General features: G+C 43.0%; 1 protein-coding gene across 4 annotated transcripts in view; it reads left to right on the forward strand.

Moving 5' to 3' along the window:
• DROSHA (drosha ribonuclease III) overlaps positions 1–18,549 on the forward strand; it is a 105,100-nt gene that overhangs the window by 53,250 nt on the left and 33,301 nt on the right. For all 4 annotated transcript variants that reach the window (XM_058680229.1, XM_058680232.1, XM_058680231.1 and 1 more), the window contains exons 19-24: positions 3,174–3,281; positions 3,744–3,882; positions 4,256–4,316; positions 12,539–12,598; positions 13,791–13,890; positions 17,380–17,482. In XM_058680229.1, coding sequence (XP_058536212.1) covers positions 3,174–3,281; positions 3,744–3,882; positions 4,256–4,316; positions 12,539–12,598; positions 13,791–13,890; positions 17,380–17,482 — 571 coding nt within the window. The remainder of the gene's footprint in view (positions 1–3,173; positions 3,282–3,743; positions 3,883–4,255; positions 4,317–12,538; positions 12,599–13,790; positions 13,891–17,379; positions 17,483–18,549) is intronic.

Raw genomic sequence — 18,549 nt, forward strand, 5'->3', positions numbered from 1 at the left:
TCCCATTTGGCTCTCATAAATGTTGAAGGGTATTGGAGCTTAGTTCCATCCAACCAGCTCAACCGTCCAGCCCTCACGGATGTTATTGAGTGCCTCTCTGTCCAGCCATCCCAGCCACTGTCCTAGTTATTATTGTGCCCTCCCATGGGAGTGTTAACCCAAGAGGGGGGAGCCCATTCTCTCTCCATCTTCACCTCTTCGGCTGTGTCTCCTTCTACATAAACAAACATAAATAGTTAAAAAGGGAGGCACGAATATCAGCCTTATTGCTGTTTGTAATATTGGCTTGTTATTTGCAACTGCATTAAATGATTCTAGGGTAAATGTTTTCTTTCATTATGTATGCCTCAAGTAAAATGGCACATGGCATTTAATAATGTACTTTAGAACATTCAAAGCAGATGCATTTAATATTTTTGGTAATGAATAAGAGGTTGAGAAATAGCTAAATGAAATGAAGCACGGAGTGGTGGTGAAACGTGAACACATGGGCTTATGGTCAGTTTTAAGAGAAAAAAAGGCAGAGTGACTTGTGTATTTGTGGTTAATATAGAATTTTTTTTTTACTGAAATTGCTCAAAAATTGCTGGCAAATTTTTCTGAAAAATTTTATTTACTAATTATTTAAAAGAGATGGAGAGACAGAGAGGAAGAGTGTACTCCATCCTTTGGTTCACTCCCTCAATGGTTGGGCCAGGCTGAAGGCAAGAGCCTGGAGTTTCTTTCAGGCCTCCCATTTGGGTAGAGGGACCCAAGCACTTGCGCTACCCTCCACGGCTCTTGTAGATGCATTAGCAGAGAGCAGCATTGGAAGTGGAGCAGCTAGGACTCATGCCAGTGCCTATATGGGATGCTGGTGTTACAAGTTGAGGCTTAACCGGCTATGCTACAACATTAGCTCCCAAAAATGTGTCCTCTAGTCCCATGCTTCACCTCATGCGCCTCCGTGCAAGGGAGAGTCAGTTTTCAGCTCTGAGTGTGCAGGACCCAGGCTTGGCCAGCACTGTTAGACTGCCCTTTTCTGCTTATCAGTGAACTAGGTTGATCCTGCTCCACTTAGGGGCACATTTCCAGTGGCAATGGTTTTTAATTTTGGAGTTCTTCCATTCTTAGGACCATCAGAAACCCTGCCATTCTTCCTTTCTGTCCTCACATGGATGCTGCGCCCACATAGCCTTTTCCTTCCCGTTACCTAGTGCTTCACGGGGATTCCTTGTAGAGCTTGTATGTAGACTGCTTGTAGGTTTTTGATTGCGCTACTTGAGTTGCTCCTTTTTGTGGGCAAGTAGGAGGAGAGTTAACAACTGTACAGTGCCATTTTCTCTCTTTCTGTCTTTATTAAATGAAGGTCATTGCCAAGCATGAATTAGGGGGCAAAATAAAGATGCTCAATGAATAGTGTCTTGTGAAGATGCTCAGTGTGTCTTCTGAAGATTTGATTTGGAAAGAGAAAACTGGCGCTGTCTGGAGCCAAGTTAGTAGTGCAGTGATTCAGTGGATGATTCGGCCATTTGACATGAGAAAGGTCAAAGCACGTGAGATTTAGGTTAGCAAAGGGGAAGATGCTGGACTTGTGCCCTGAGTTGTGTTGCGTTTGCTTCCAGGGGTAGAGCTCGTGTCAGTTGAGTAAACCTCCGAGGCCGCAGACTTGGGCTTCGGATTTATAGTATTTCTTTGAGAGCAGCTTCTAAATAATGGTGCTATTGTGCTGGTGGAAAGTGATTCTAACAGGAGGCATTAAGAATGAGCAGTCCTCAAGGTTTTGAGTTCATCCTTTAGAAAGAGACCCGCCTGTGTAGTCCTTATGGCCTCTCCGCCTGGAGTTGTTCGCATCAAACCCCCTTCAAGTTAAAGTGCTGCAAAATGATTTTACATTTTGGCTGTGTACTTTGTTTCCATTTTGAAACTGTTTCAACACTCATAAGAACAAAGTGGACAGAGTGCCAGTAATACAGGTCATTATAGCTTTGAGTGTCCTTGATGGTAAAATGGAATCTTCATCTTCTTTATCTTCCCCCAATAGTTTAAGGCCGTGCACAGAGAGGTGCTTGTGTCCTGCTGATTTCGGACTGGAAGACTTCCTCAATTAGATAGCTTGTTTGGGAGAACTCATCTTTCTTTATAAGTTGATATTATTGGGGAACTGGTTTCTGTAGTTTCAAGCAAATCCATTTCATGTATGTTTAAACAATGTGGCTTAAAATACTTTGAAGACTAAATGATACACAGCATATGTCAATCATTCTGTGGGCTGTGCCCGCCCTCTAAATTCTAATGAATAAGAATGAATTCTTCATTCTACTGAATTCTTGGAAAGTGTTATTTTAAAAAGAGGGTAAAGATATGCTTCCCATGAGATCATCTCCCAATAAGGAAAAGGAACATATAGCCGATTGAAACAAGAATGTAAGTTCCATGTCCTCAGACGCCTTAACTGCATTGGTAGCTTTATAAAAGCTCTCTTCAGAGTATTGGCTTCTTAAATGTGAAACCCGGAGTGGCTTTTGGAGATTGTCTGTTGAGAAGTTCTTAAGCAAAGTGTAGTGATGGGTGTCAGGGTTTGTGAACCTGTTAAAATTGCATACACCTTTTGCAAGCTTGTGCTCACGGGCATTTTTTTTTTTCCATTTTGTTTTGATTCTCCAAAGTAGTTTAACCCTAAACAAGTTTCAGAACAGGTGATTCCTACTCTGAATGACAATGAGGCACAGAAATGTGTGTGAGGGACTTGGAACTCAGCTGATGGATTTGGGTGGAAACAGGGTTGCTTGAATGGCAGCCAACAATCTTTGATCTAAGCACACATTTTTACTTTGTTCTTTTAGTCTTTTTCGGTTCTCCCTAGAAGTAGCTGTATTTACTATCCCCATTTGACTGGTGAAGAAACTGAAGCAGAGAAGTGAAAATCCCTTGCCCCAAGTCACACAACGAATGAGTGGCAGAGCAGTGTTTGGATCCAGGCGTTCTGGTGCCGTGGGTGGTACCGTAACAACCTCAGTGACCTGTCACTACTAAAGGACTCTGTAGGGTGCAGTGCAGCCAGGAAGCTAGCTTAAGGCTTCATGAGATAGAATTAGGAATGTGAAAATAATTCTTGATGATTGCTTAGCACATGCAGCACTTTTATAAGTTTTTACAGAGTTGAATATATGGAAATATTTTTTTTTTCCTAGCATGCCATGATGCTGCCTGTTTTGACCCATCATATACGCTACCACCAATGCCTGATGCATCTGGACAAGCTGATAGGTTATACTTTCCAAGATCGTTGTCTGTTACAGGTAAGAATTACTCTCCTGTACACTCACAAAATAATAAAATAAGCCACATTCATCTTATGAGTGCCAGCAGATGTGTGAGTTTTGTGTTCTGGGAGGTGAGCAGGATTGTTGGAAACCTCACTCTGTGTCATTCTACTGTGGTGGTCTTTGTCACCTTCAGAGTCCAGCCCTTAAAGAAACAGACTAAACCTGAACTCTACATATTAAACCCGAGCATCCTCTTCCAGTCTTTTTCCTTCTTTGTGACTCTTTTCTGCAGGGGCTGAGTGTTCTGATCCTCTTCTGAGACATACAGATTCAGCCAGGGGGCTTGAACCAGAGCTCCAGAAACTTGATCCTGGAGTTGGGAGGAAAAATCGGGGTTTAATGTTTGGCTGGATGGAGAGCTCCCTTTTCTGTGTCCTAGGATTATAGAAACTCACTTATAGTTTAAAGACTGTATTTACTTTGTTGAAATTTTAGCTGGCCATGACTCATCCAAGTCATCATTTAAATTTTGGGATGAATCCTGATCATGCCAGGAATTCGTTGTCTAACTGTGGAATTCGGCAGCCCAAATATGGAGACAGAAAAGTTCACCACATGCACATGCGGAAGAAAGGTACGTGTGGGTCACTCAGTCTGCTCTTCTGTATTGGCTCATGTTCCCTGGTATGAACCATAGCACTTAGCCCCCTCCCCAGGAATGGGTCCCCTGGCAATTTTTGTCCTCTGGTTCTCTGGAGCTTCCTGACCCATGGCAAGTGGCATTCACTTTGAGCAGAGCATTGTAATAAGGATGGATGAGTTTTTAAGAAAAACTTTCTCCTATCAAAATAATTGCTTGTTTTAAATAATTGTTGATTAAGCCTTGAGACATGTAGGTGTTAAACAGTTTAAAGTCAATTGGGGTGGGATAATTTCACTTGTGTGTTTTATGATAGTCATAGAAAATTTCTGGCTATATTTACATATGTTTGTTTTATCTTATTTAGGAATTAACACCTTAATAAATATTATGTCACGCCTTGGCCAAGATGACCCAACTCCTTCAAGGTAAAGTCATGTTTTTAAAATTCGGCTTTATTGAGATATTATTCACATATCATTTAGTTCACCCACTTAAAGAGTACCATTCATGGCTCTTATTATATTCACAAAATTGTACAGCTATGGCCACTGTCCCATTTTATAACATTTTCTTCACCATTACAAGAAATCCTGTATGCATTGATAGTGACTCATTGCCTTAAAGCCTGCCCAGGCAACAGCCAGTTCCTGTGGAATTCCCTGTTGTGTAAATGGTGGTGCGTGGCGAATAGCTTTCTCTTAGGATACTGTTTGCATTAATTGGCCATCTGGTAGTTTATTTTTATTACTAAATAATACTCTGTGATATAGGTAGCATGCGTTTTATTGATCTGTTGTCTGTTGATAGACATTTGGGTGGTTTCTGTTTTTTGGCTATGGAGTGTAATGCTGCTGTGAACATTTGAGTGTGGACTTAGGCTTTAGCTTTTCTTGTGTATGTGCCTAAGAGTGGAATTGTTGGGTCTTGTGTGAACTCTGTTTAATCTTTCACTACTTGCTAGATCGTTTTCCAAAGTGGCAACACAATTTTGTATTCTCAGCAGTAGACAATGGGGTTCCAATTTTTTCACATCCTTGTAAGCATTATCTTCCATCTGATGGTTTGCTCCTCAGAGGGCTGCAAGAGCCGGGGCTGGGCCAGGCTGAAGCCAGGAACCATCAGTTCCAGTCAGGTCTCCCATACAGATGGCAAGGGCCCGAACACTTGAGCCATGCATTAGCAGGAGGCTGGGTTGAAAGTAGAGGGACTGGAGGCCACAGGGAATTGGATGCCCTCGGAGGCCGAGTACTCTGAGGTCACCCACCCCCAACCGGAGCTTCCGCAGGGGATGGAAGAAGTCCAAACACTACCGTGCAGAGGCCAACGTCATCGGAAAGACAACCAGAAGCCCTGAGCAGTTCGCAGAAACAGAAGAACGATAAACGTCCTTTGGGACCAGGGAGGAGAGCTTTCTCTGGTCTGAACCTGGCTCCACCTCTGGACCCTCACCCTCTCTCGCGATGACCATCGGGATCGCTCCGAAAACCCCTCATAGCAAACAAACAATCATACAAACTAAAAAAACCTAAAATAATTAGACAAACAACAGAAAGTAGAGCCTGGAATCTGACAGGAAAGAGCTGGCGTGGATTGGCTCATGCCTCGCTGGGTGGGATACAAAGATTAGTCACTCCTCATCATGGTGTTGGGGATTTCCCTGCACACCCCCCAAAAAAACAAACAAATGTTCAGCACCCTAATTGTCGACAAATGTCTTGTTAGAGTTACAAGTCAGTCTAGATTACTCTAAAATCTGCCAAGATCAGCAAAATTATACTTCAACACAACAAATGGCTAAATACTAAAATGAAGTAGACACGAGACAACTGAATGGTACCTTATAGCCATTTTAAGGTATATAGCAGTCGGTTCTGTATATAAAACTAAAACTGAAATGTGAAATGTCAATGGGCTAATCATAGGTTGTGGTTAAGAACTTGCTTTCTTTTTTTTTTTTGTAACACACTGGTTACTCACAGCCATGTCAATTCCATAATGTTGCAAATTGCTGTTGATGTTATGTCAGGACTCTTGGTTGAATGGGATGATATTCTGCCAGCTCTAACAACGGACCAGAAATGGTCTCCCCAAGAGACTGTTCAACCCATCTGGACAATAAATAGCTGGACTTTATACTTGGTATATGTTTACAAGGAAAGAATCTTGATTGAATTTGAACTGTAATACTGCATCAAGGTGGAGGAAGCCACCAGGGGGGAGGGGCGTGGGGGGGGATTCCCAGAGCCTATGAAACTGTAACATAATGCAAAATAATTAATAAAAAAAAAAAGTGGGTAAAAAAAAAAAAAAAAAGAAAGTAGAGGGACTGGAAACCAAACCTACACTGCTATGGGAAACTAGCATCCTAAACTATGGCTTATCCTGCTGTGCCCATGATGCCAGTCCCGGAAACACATATTTTGATAACATTTTGAGTGTCATGATTTTTTTTTTTTTTGCTCTACTGAAAGAGATGGCTTTCTTATGACAAAAAGAATGCTATCTTGAGAAATTGTGTTATGTAGGGATATATTATTTTAGTGATGACACCATTGACAAAATTAATATTCTCTCTTGTCCTTTGACTTCTGACCTTTGCTGTCTGTGTTGAGAGCCTCTTGCTGTGACTGGTCCTTTGGCTGTAGCGTTCAAGACCCCAAGTGTCTGTTCCAAAAGAGCCTCTTGGCTCAGCTGCTGGGGCCTGCTACAATTAGGCATCTGCTGGCTGGTGGCTGCCCGACCTTCTGCAGCTGGGCACATTGTTGGAAGCTGTATTTAAGGATGTTTTACCTATTTAATTTAACATTAATCCAGTACCTTTTTAGTTCGAGGCAGTTTATTTTAGGAGATTCAAAGGCAAATAAGACACAGCCCTCACTCACCAGGAGGTATGACTTCTTGGGGTGAGGGGAGAGTGCTAGAAACATAAATAACTTAATTTAGGGAGGAATCTGTTAAGTGCCTCAGTGAGGGTCAGAAACAAAGCTCTCACTCAAAACTGCCCTGGGGCTTCCGATAGATCCGGGTTTAGGGGTCAGTTTTATGCTGTGCTCTTGAATAATTGAGTTGTTGTGAAACAATTTGCCCTTTCCCCTGTTTGTTTCTTAGCTGCTGTTATAAATGGGGTGCAGTTGTCTGTGCTCCTCGGAAGGGTTTGCGTATCTTTGAAGCAAAAGCTCTAAAATTCCAGCCAGCAGTGGGTAGATCTCCTCCCAGACAAGCTTCTTCATATGCTAGTTCCCCCTTGATTGGCTCTACAGTTGGTCAGCTGCCATTTCTGCTGCCCGTTGCTTTTAACCTTAACCAGTTTGGAGTGTCCACTGCATGCAGTTGGAAGCTTGTGGCCATTGCTCATGACCTGGCCCCATATTATTAGTGCCAATTCTCTCTGCAAGTGGGATGTTTGGCCTCTCCTTATCCGGGTGCTGATCCTCACACCCTGGCCTCAGCAGTTCTTTGTAACTTGTGTGACATCCTGCTCGAGTCCTGCCCATTCCTGTTTTGTAGTACTGATTCTTGTTCTGTGTATCCTAATTGGTTAATTCTTTGTACTTGACTAAGGATTGTGAAGGTATGTGGTCTTTGTCTCTTTGATTTGTGGTTGCAATAGGTGCTTTTCGCAGAGTAGTTGCGCAGTAAATAGATATTCAAGGAAGGAATACCACTCATGTATTACTTTTATCTTACATGATTTATCTATTGACTGGAAGTGTGAGAACTTGAGGTAGTAAGAAGAGTTGTGGTCGGGCCCGGTGGCGTGGCCTAGCGGCTAAAGTCCTCGGCCTTGAACGCTCCAGGATCCCATGTGGGCGCCGGTTCTAGTCCCAGCAGCTCCACTTCCCATCCAGCTCTCTGCCTGTGGCCTGGGAAAGCAGTCGAGGACGGCCCAAAACTTTGGGACCCTGCACCCGTGTGGGAGACCAAGAGGAGGTTCCTGGCGCACACCAGTTCCTTGGCGCACACCAGCCATTGCGGCTCACTTGGGGAGTGAATCATTGGACAGAAGATCTTCCTCTCTGTTCTCCTCTCTGTATATCTGAGTTTGTAATGAAATAAATAAATCTTAGAAAAAAAAAAAAGAAGGGTTGTGGTCAGCAGGGTTCCAAATGGCTGGTTGGTATTTTCATCTGATTTAACACCAGCCAGGATTTACAAGGAGCAACAAAGACATAAAATTAATGAATAATTTTTGATAGCCAGCCTGCCTATCTTAGCCTCAAAACAATTCAATTTTATGATAATACCATCTAAAGCAAATATGCCACTCATGATTTTTAAAGTGGCCCTGTTTAGCCACATCAATTTCCAAGATATATGACATTTGTGTCATCCATCAGGAAGGCCTTTGAAAAGGAGAGGGCAGAGGAGTAGTAACAGAAAAACAAGAAAATTGAACAGCCTAGTTAGTTTTGTGGTGGCAGGGGTCCAAAATTGGATCTTCATCTGCTGCTTTCCCAGGTGTATTAGCAGGCACTGGATGGGAAGCCAAGCCCCCAGGACCTGAACCACTATGGGTTGGTGGCATTGTGGGTGACAGCTTAATCCTTTGTACCGCAATGACAGTCCCCCAAAGCGGTTTTTTTTTAAAAACTACAATATTTTATACCCTGCTGTGGGAGTTTTTAGTCACAGCTATGGTTTGGATATGGTTTGAGTGTGTCCTCCATCTGTAATGGCATTGAGGAAGAAGGGAACATTAAAGAAGGTTTACGTCATAGAGGTGGCACCCTTGGAAGCGATAATGCAGTTCATGCAGGACCAAGTTCCTGTGAGACTGATTTTTCTAAGTCTGGCTGCTACCCATTCTCTCGTTTCCTTGCTTGAACACAATCCCTTTCTGTTTACATTTGGTTTGTTGTCTGTTTCTCTAGCACACTCTAATACACCTCTTTGCACACCCTTGTGAGCAAAATTGTGAGCCAGAAAGTGGTCTACGTCTCCTGGCTAGGGGAGGCCAGCAGTCCAACAAAATGGGTACAGTGTTCTTTCGCGTTGTGTGTATACTTGGCAGGGATAAATTTGGTTAGGACTTATTCCTTTTTTTTTTAAGATTACAAATTGTTCTGCATAGTCATAAATAGCGTTTTCTATTTCTTATTATTAGCTATTAATTGCTTTCCTGAATGTTTCTTTTTTCACATAAATAATGGTCATATTTTTTTACTTTCTCCCATTGTCTTTTTTTGTTATTGTTTCTGAATTCTAAATGTGGGGGGATAGTAGGGTGGAAGAATAAATTTATTGAGCGGATAAGTGACATGACATAAAGCCTACTGCAGTTCCTAAGTAGATGATTTACTAGCCATTAGTCATTTAATTTGCAAGTATTTTTAATTTTCTATCTGCTAAAACTGTAAGGAAACCTTAAATATGGAAGCTAAGCTGGCATACTTGACACAAAACAATAAAATAGTGTCAAATTTTGCCATAAATTGAGGAGAAGCTGTCTGAGCCTCATGGGAGTGGCAATGGAGGTGGTGAGAGTCGTCAGCCCCGCTGGGGTCTGTGGTGTGTAGGTGGGTCTCCCTGCCCAGGATGAGCAGGACCTGAGAGAAGGAGGGGCGCGTGGGTGAGTGGTTGGTACATCGTGGAGGTTGGTCAGCTTGGAGGTGAAAGCTGTTCTTGAGAGTAGATAAAATGGGTGGGTAAGATGGGACTAGCTGAAGCAGGACTTTGAAAGCCAGACTGGTTTAGGTTGGTAGTTAGCTTATTTTGAGAATATGTGGGTTGGTATCAGAGACATTGCAGGAGCTCCACTCTTCCCCACCCTCACCCCCCAGTTCCGCCCCATTCCCCGGGGTGCTGTGTGTCCTCCTTCCCTCTGTCTTCTGTTGCCTTCCTCTTACACATCACCTGCGTCCTCTTTTCTCCTTCAGCAGCCAGCCTCAGGTGACTCATTGTTTCCCCAGCTTTCTCAAGGCCGAATCTGGCTTGTCCTCACCGTCCTCGGTAGCCCAGCAGGGGCCTCCGTGACTGCTGGTGACCGAATCAGTGCTCTGTTCCCATCTTACTTCATTCTGAGCAGCCCTGGACACGACTGATTGCCTCTTTCATCAAACACATTCTTCTCTGTGGCTAGAGATAAACACCCTCACTTTTCTTCCCTCTTCCATGGCAATTGCTTCTGTTTGGCTTGTCAGCCTGCACGCTGCCCTGGCCTTGCTGCTCGGATCGCTTTTCTTTAGCTGCGTTGTTTGCTCAGGTTGTGCCTTTGGATTCATCAGCTTGAAATCTTGCCTGAACACTTATGGCCACCGTTGTCCTTGGCTGTGACCAGTACGTTACTATTTGTGGCACCTTTTTGGATCTCTGTGGGTATTTCAGAGTTAACCTGTCTGAAATGCAGTGCCTTCTTCACCTGACTGTCCCAAAAACTGCTCTGGTTTTGGTCTTCCCCTTTTCAGTAAATGTCAGTACATTTCCTCAAGCCAAAAGCTAAGTATTAACCTCCATTTTTTGCAGCTTGCAAATCCCCACTAGCATTAATAGCCCATATTTACATCTAAAATGTTTCCCAAATCTCAGCTGTTTTCTACTGTACCATGTCCTCTCCAGCCTAAGCTACCTGCATGTTTCCTTGGGATTGCTGCCGTCCATCCTCAAGACTTCTCTTCCCTCTACACTTCTTTGCAGTATACCCCAAGTGGCCTTTTAGGAAGCAGTCAGAGCCCTGTGCGTCAGCCTAGTGGCTAAATTGCTCGTCTTGCACATGCCAGGATCCGATATGAGTACTGGTTTGTGTCCCAACCAGTCTACTTCCCATCCAGTTCCCTGCTTGTGTCCTGCGAAAGTGCAAAGGATGGCCCAAAGCCTTGGGACCCTGTGGCCATGTGGGAGACCTTGAGGAAAATCCTGGCTCTTTGCTTTGGATTGCCTTGGTTCTAGCCATTGTGGCCACTTGGAGAGTGAACCATTGGACAGAAGATCTTTCTATCTGATTCTCTCTGTATCTGCATTTCCTCTCTCTCTCTCTCTCCATATATATATATATATATATATATATATTTTTTTTTTTTAGAAAAAGGGAAAACTTGAATCAGATTATGTAGCTTCTTTGCTAGGCCAAAGATGGTGAGAAAAGCACTTCAGTGCTGAGAGGTGGAAGGGAGTTTTCCATGGACCAGTGAGTGAATCTGCTTCCTATTACCATAACAAAATACCTGAGCATTGCTACCATATAGAGAGGTTTATTTTGCATCATGGTTCCTGAGATATAAGGCAAGGAGCCACATCTGGTGTGGGCCTTCATTAATGGAGTACTGAGGCAGTGCAGGCCATCTCCAGGCAGGAGACGGGTGCACGCCTGTGTGTCTTCTGGGCTTTCTCCTTCTTCTTGTGGAGCTGGCAGTATTCAGTCATGGAGTGCCATGCCATGACCTTACCTCAGTGTGATTGCCTCCCAGTGGCACCAGCTATAAGCACCAGCTATAAGCTATGTGCCCGGAAGATTCCATTCTCTCTCTGTCTCTTTTTTTAAGATTTCTGGTTGCAATCTATTTATTTATTTTTTTAATTTTTTATTTTTATTGGAAAGGTAGATTTACAGAGAGGAGGAGAGACAGAAAGATCTTCCATCCACTGATTCATTACCCAAGTGACCTCAATGGCCAGAGCTGAAGCCAGGGAGCCCAGAGCTTCCTCCAGGTCTCCCACGTGGGTGCAGGGTCCCAAGGCTTTGGGCCATCTTCTATTGCTTTCCCAGGCCACAAACATGAAGCTGGATGGGAAGTGGACTGGCTGGGATACGAACCAACACATGGGATCCTGGCCCATGTAGAGTGAGGAGGATTCAGCCACTGGGCCACCTCACTGGTCCTCTAGCCTCTCTTAGTACCTCCCGGTGGGAATTAAATTTCAGCACATGAAGCCACCTCTCTGACTCTTTCAGCCTTATACTTAGATGCAAGAAGTTAACAGCCTGTAAACTGTGGGTTTATGCATATAATAAAAGTCCAAATAAGGTGTGAAGGTATAAGTATCATAGACTCATTTGTGCAGTGGGCATCAGACAGGAATTCATGAATGCTCTGTGTGTTCTCTGTGCAGGAGCTAGGGTAGGAAGTTCTGGGGAGGCGGACATTTTGCGTTGAACAAGAGGTGCCAGCTGTGTTAGGTTTACCTTTGTTATAGTGTACTGGGCATCTGTATCCTGAATCCTGATATGTAGCTTAGACAGGTTGACAGTGAATAATGAGACGAAAAAAGTAGGTTGAACCCATTTTGAAGGACTTGAGGTGCTGGGTTGAATTTAGTTTGGATGAAAGCTGCTGTCTTGAGAACATTATATCAAAACTTTTCTTACATCGGTCAGTTCTGACTCTCACTGAGATACATTTTCCTGGCTCTTGTCCACCCCAGACTAGTGCAGGAATACAGTTGTTCATGCCATATTGCAGCTGCTTCTAGGAAACAGAAGTCCCTAGGTTAGAAAACCCAAACCTAAAAATGCAGTGGAAACGCCTGTGCCCCACCTTCGGCAGGCCTGGTGCTTCCGAGCTGGCCCGGTGGCTAGGCTGTTTGGTGGGAGGGTAAGGGTAAGGAGCTTTGATCATTAAAGGAGCTGACTCTTGTGTTTCCATTTCTTTGAAGAGATGTGTACTGAATGTAAGAGTGCTGTTTTGTGTGATTTTTTTAATACTTGTTACAGGATCAATCACAACGAGCGGTTGGAGTTCCTTGGTGATGCTGTAGTGGAATTCCTGACCAGGTAAGTAGCTTTCTTTTTCCCAGTGATTACATTTTACAGGTAACATACTTACTGCATTACCTTCTTTGTAATTAGCCGTACAAGGCCTGGAAACATCATGTCTTTTGTCTCTTCAGAGAAGCTTAAAAGCTATCCTTCTGTGGCTCTTGCCCTGGCAACTTGTGCTCCCTGGTGCTGTAATGAGTGAGATTACAAGATGAAAGGCTGGTCTTTCGGGCCTGTCAAGTATATGTTAAAGTTGCTTACAGCCACGGGAGATCAGCAGGTCTTGGTCTAGAAACTTCGGAGCTTATATTCAATTTGCAAAGAAAGGGATGATATTTGAAAATGTCATTTCATCTTCTAGGATTTGTCTTTGATCCCCTTTTCACTCTTTCTGATCTCAAGGGACATAAAGCTTACAAGTAATTTTAATGACTAGATTGTGTGTGTGTGTGTGTGTCTTCTCCCCAGAAATCTGGTAGGATCCTTAATTTAGAAGTAGAGGTAAGGAAATACATTTGTTTCTCTATACCCACAAAGTTTCTCTGTTCAGATAAGAATGCATGCTTCTGTTTGAACTCGCCTGAGTTATTTTTTATTCTCTGTGGGTCATTGGTTTTTCCTAGGGAATATAATGGAGAGAGGGTTCCCTTCCAAGCCTGTCTGCCTAGCTGCCTTGCGCAATGGTAGATTTGTACAAAATGGTATGAGACGCAGGAGGGTCAGCTGCCATTTCTGCTGTGGTCCTCTGTTCAGTCCACGCCCTGCGCTGAGCAGCTTCCATAGATTTATCCTGATGGCAGGACCAGTCACCTGGGCTCCTCTGAGTTCCTGTTTGTGCTGTGAAGGACATGTCACCACTGTCCTCTGCCCTTGGCTTCCCAGGATTTTCCTCAACCGGAGGCCCAACCCAAGGACAAACCTTTGTTTCCAGGCCGAGAGTATGAGCTGTTTACTCTGTGCAGGAATAAATGGTTAGCCGGACTGACTGACTGACTGGATTTGTATTGTCAGCAGATTTCAGGGAAGTCTCTTAGCAGATCTGTGGAAGAATGAGGGACTGGTGTCATTTGCTTTTAGCACCCAAATACACCATGCTTCCCATTTTTTAACCTCCCAGGACCCTGAGTCAGACCAGCCTTATCCTGTGCCTCAGTGCCACAGACACAGCCCTGTCTGGCATATTTATCCATGGCTTCTTTTCCTGCAGTGTCCATTTGTACTATTTGTTTCCAAGTCTGGAAGAAGGAGGATTGGCAACCTACCGAACTGCCATCGTTCAGAACCAGCACCTTGCCATGCTCGCCAAGGTAGAGGAAGCGCCTCAGCACATGCCTCTCGCCCATGCAGCTCTTCAGGGGAGGGTGAAGGGTGCTTTATCTTATAGACCAGGAAGTATTCTGCATTTGGATTTTCAAGATGCAGCCTTATTAATTCTGTTGCCTTTGTGAGTTTCACCAGCAGTGAATGAATTGCGCAATGAGGTAACTTGAGAACAGATGAGGAAAAACTTGACAGATGTGCATGAACAGGGTTTAGCATTTGGGAGAAAGGAACATGGGAACAAAGCAAAAGGAATGGAATATTTTGTATTTTCCCTTTGTGTAATCTTTCTGTATTACAGTTGTTTTTAATTTACATTAACAAGCAGAATGGTAACTTTGAACAGAATACCCTGGACAATTTACAGCCACAAGGAATAGTTTATGGGTCTTTGAGATTTTCCTTAAATCACATATCCCATTAATTAAGATTTAGAGGTTAGGCTGTCCTCACTGACCCAAATGAGTGACTAACAAAGTCTCTTGTTGGTTCAGATTCATGCCAGGCGTTATGGTTGTTGGATGGTTCCGTCTTTGGGCAGTGACTGATGGTAACAGATCATGGTAGATGAGGGCAAAGTGTTACTCCAGGAGGGTTCCAGTCTGCACCATTCCTCTTACAGACGGAGCCCACTGGCACGTCGTTCTCTTCCCGGAGCATTTACCCTCTGCCCCGCATTAGCATTTGTTACACAGCCTAGCTGTGAGAATTAGATTATTACTTTTAACATTTCTTCTAGAAAGTGCTTCAGCATCACACAAAGATATTAATATATTTGTGAGAGCTGCTTGTTTTTAAGATTTGTTTATTTTATTGGAAACAGAGAGAGGAAGAGAGATAAGATGTTTCCATTTGCTGGTGATGGCTTCGACAGCCAGGTCTGAATCAAGCTGAAGCCAGGAGCCAGGAACTCCATCCAGATTTCCCACAAGGATAGTAGTGGCCCATACATTTTGGCCATCTTCCGCTGCTTTCCCAGGCACATTAACAGGGAGCTGGATTGGAAGTGGAGTAGCCAGGACTCAAGCCTGCCTTCCCGTATGGAATGCCGGTATTACAGTGACTTGACCTGTTGAACCAGGATGTTAACTCTTTGTGGTTGCTTTTATTGATGCTGCTGGTTCTTATGTTGATCTTTGGGTTTATTCAGTAGTACCAAGAACTGTTGCTTTAAATGCTCAAACACTGAAGGTTTACTTTTACTTTCTTTGGTTTTTGCCTTAAGTGATTTTTCTGTAAAATCCATCTTAGCTGTATGACTTGTTTTTTTAATTTCATAATGCCGGGGCATTTTTATGCTCAAAATGTGGTTAGTTTACCTATTATTTTTGTTAGTGATCATGCATTGTTTCATATAATACCATCATTCTAGTTACTGCAGTAGACTTTGATTCTGCGTTAGTAGCAATTGAGAACATAAACGGGGATTTCTTAATGTAAACCTGAAGGCAGCAAGGTACTCCAACAGCCTCACAGTGAATGAAATTCCACAATTATGTGTAAAACTGCTTTGGTGCTTATTAATTGTCAAAATGTTTCCTGATGCTCACATAAACGCCAGGGAAAATACATATTATCAAGTAGATTGTCATTCCTTCCATCATTTTTATCTTTTTTGTTTAGGATATAATGGAATTATATATATAAATTGTAAGAAATTACCATAGCGTGCAGACAGAAAATATCCTATAATAGATTGTAAGCTATACCAAGGTTTGGGTAGTGACAGGCAAAGCTGAATTATCCCTTCAGGAATTTCTAGATCTTCTTCCACCAAAGACAAGCCTCTGTTCTCAGGGAGCTCAGCTGCAACAGAAGGCTGTGGTAGCCCTACCTTCTTCTGTCTGCACCAGTGGGCCTTGAATACCTGGGAGTTGGAGAAAAGGAGGCGGCATCACTGACTCCTTATGAGCATAATGAAAGCTCTGGCTCCACTTTCCAGGTAGAGCTTAACAGTATACACAGTAGAACACTACTTTGTCTTTTCACAGAACTCTGTAAAAGCCTACAGAGAGAAACAAACAGGGACTCTGAGAAGTTGGAAAATTCACGGCACTCCAGAATGGTTGTTTATCAGATGAAATGTGTCTTGCAGTCTGCTCTCCAGCAGGGCTCTAGAGATAGCAAACAATTGGATTTTCCCAGTGAAGTTGTGGAACAGATGAAATTTACATATTCTAGTATAAACTCCTGCACTTTGGGACCAATTTTTAAAAAGAGGTATTTTCTGTTATTGCATTGGTGTAGTCAAAACTCTGATTTGAGTGTGTTTTATGCTCACAGATTCCTAGCAGCCAAAATACCAGTAACACAGGACTTGTTTTTATCATCTTTTTCCAATTTAAATGGAATGGATATTTAACATACATGTCCAGACACAGAAGATCTGAGTGTCTGTTATCTGAAGACTGATGATTTATATTGTCCCACATTGTTCGCTGTCTCGTGACTTGTTCCCATGTTATGTGGCATGCTATTGTTGAGTATTTATTGAATTGATTTACATTATGATGGAATCAGATTTATTGCACGTTTATGCAGTGTTTGTGTCTTTCTCCTTTTCTAGAATGCATATGATTTCAGTCTCAGTTTTATAATAGTATTCGTCCATATTTTATCAGTTCTAAAGGGACTTGGATTGTATGTTGTAGAACAGTAGGATAAAAGAATAGGCAGCCATGGACAGAAATCAAAGAGAAGGAAAAATACAAGTGAGACAATGAGTTAAGCCAATGTGCAGTCATTGTATGCTGATGCGTTCTTCAATCTTATATCTAGAACTGGGCCACAGATTAGACCCTAAACTCTGCCTAGGTCAAATAATAAAGGAACATAAATTCACTACAAACAGTATTCCCAGAGCCTGTGAGATTATCCAGTTCGGTCCCATGAGGACTCACTGAGCCTGCAGAGAGAGGAGTGTGTGGAAGCCTCACGGAGAGAATATGGTAGGGTCTTCCAAATGCTGCCAGATTAAAGAAGAAAGATGAACAGGTAAATGGCAGTTGGAAGTCTTCTTAGCATTGTCCTTTACATTATCACATGATGTTTTGCATGCCGTAGAAACCATTTGTACCTTGTAACTGCAATCAGAGATGCTGCTGACTTCCCAAACTTGGGGCTGGGTGTGAGTCTGCCCAGGCGTACTTAGGGAGCCCAAGGATTCGTGGCCTGGTAGGAGAGTCTTAATCTAGGCTGGGCTAAAGTTGGGTTTGATGTTGGAGAGCTCAGATCTGATCAATTCTGAATCCCACTTGAACTGTCAGGAGTTTGTAAAAGGCTGCTTGGGAAAGAATCATGTTCATCAGAACTGAGCCATGTGTACCAGATTTCTTATGTATGGTGAGCCCTCATGATATACCAGCCAATGGCCAATGGACTTGTGACCATCCCGTGCCCTTCCCCAGCAGATGCTGAGTTATCAGAGATTAGATTTTAGCAAACTCTTTAACTTCTTGCCACTTTGAATTTTGTAGAAACTTGAATTGGATCGATTTATGCTGTATGCTCATGGCCCTGACCTGTGTAGGGAATCGGACCTTCGACATGCCATGGCTAATTGCTTTGAAGCACTCATAGGTAATTAATGTCTGTGTTTATAATCCATTTTCCTGAATATCTGAACTGTCTAAAGAGCACATTGAAGTCAGCATGGACACATGCATAGGCTCACTCGTTCCCGAATCATGTAAAGCCCCCAGGACAGACCCTTTACCTCTTTTTGGAACCATTTTAGCTCCTCCAGAACGGCAACCACACTTTGCCTTTTTTTACATTTTGGTGCTAAATTGATGTTCAGTGTCGTGTATATGCTTAATCTTACTGAATGGAAGGGAATTAAAGTGGAGATGAATTACTTTCCAGATTTGATTCGGGATCACATACATACATAGAAAGGCCCCTATGTCTTCTTTGACCACTTTTTCAAGATTTCCTGATGAAAACCTTAAGTCTGTATAACTGTTATTCACAGATCTAAAGCCAGACTGACGTAGACACTTTGCGTCTTACTCTGGCACTTTCTTCCTTTTGTCTGTAACCAGCACGCAGTTAGAGAGGAGTTCTGAAGAGTTTAATTAGTGGGTGGTTGCAAGTATGTGTTCCAATGAAGTGTTAAAGCAGATTGACACTGTCTTGGTTGACTTTTTTTTTTTTTTTTTTGGTAAATGACTAAGTACATTTTATTTTTCAAAGGCCTTTCAATTTCTGAATCATTCTTGCCTTCCTCCTTTGAAAATGCATATAGGAACTTCCCAATTATAATTTCACGCTGATGATAGTAACAAGAGACTGAGAGACTTTACAGTGATTCAGTCTTTTCATCCTTTTCATCAGTATGTTTAATTTTTTTAATAAATATGTGTATTGTCAGAAGGTTGGGACTGGGAATCGCTGTGCTTTCTACACGTGCCCTTTTTGGCAGTGAATGTTACCGTTAGCTCCCAAGCCAGGCAGACGTGGCTTGGTCACCTCTCCGATCATTTGTCAGAGCTGCTGCTTTGGTGGCTTATCTCAGCTCGCCGATGTGCAGTTTTCCCCAGCTGTAAGAAGGACACAGTAGCACTTAACCTCCCAGGGTTCCAGAAAGGGTCTTAGGGTCTGATTCTGGCTGTGCCCAGCTTGGAGCGGCATCTCACTTCCTGCAG

The sequence above is a fragment of the Ochotona princeps genome, chromosome 23 (genome assembly GCF_030435755.1).
Source record: "Ochotona princeps isolate mOchPri1 chromosome 23, mOchPri1.hap1, whole genome shotgun sequence".
NCBI classification, from domain to species: Eukaryota; Metazoa; Chordata; class Mammalia; order Lagomorpha; family Ochotonidae; genus Ochotona; species Ochotona princeps.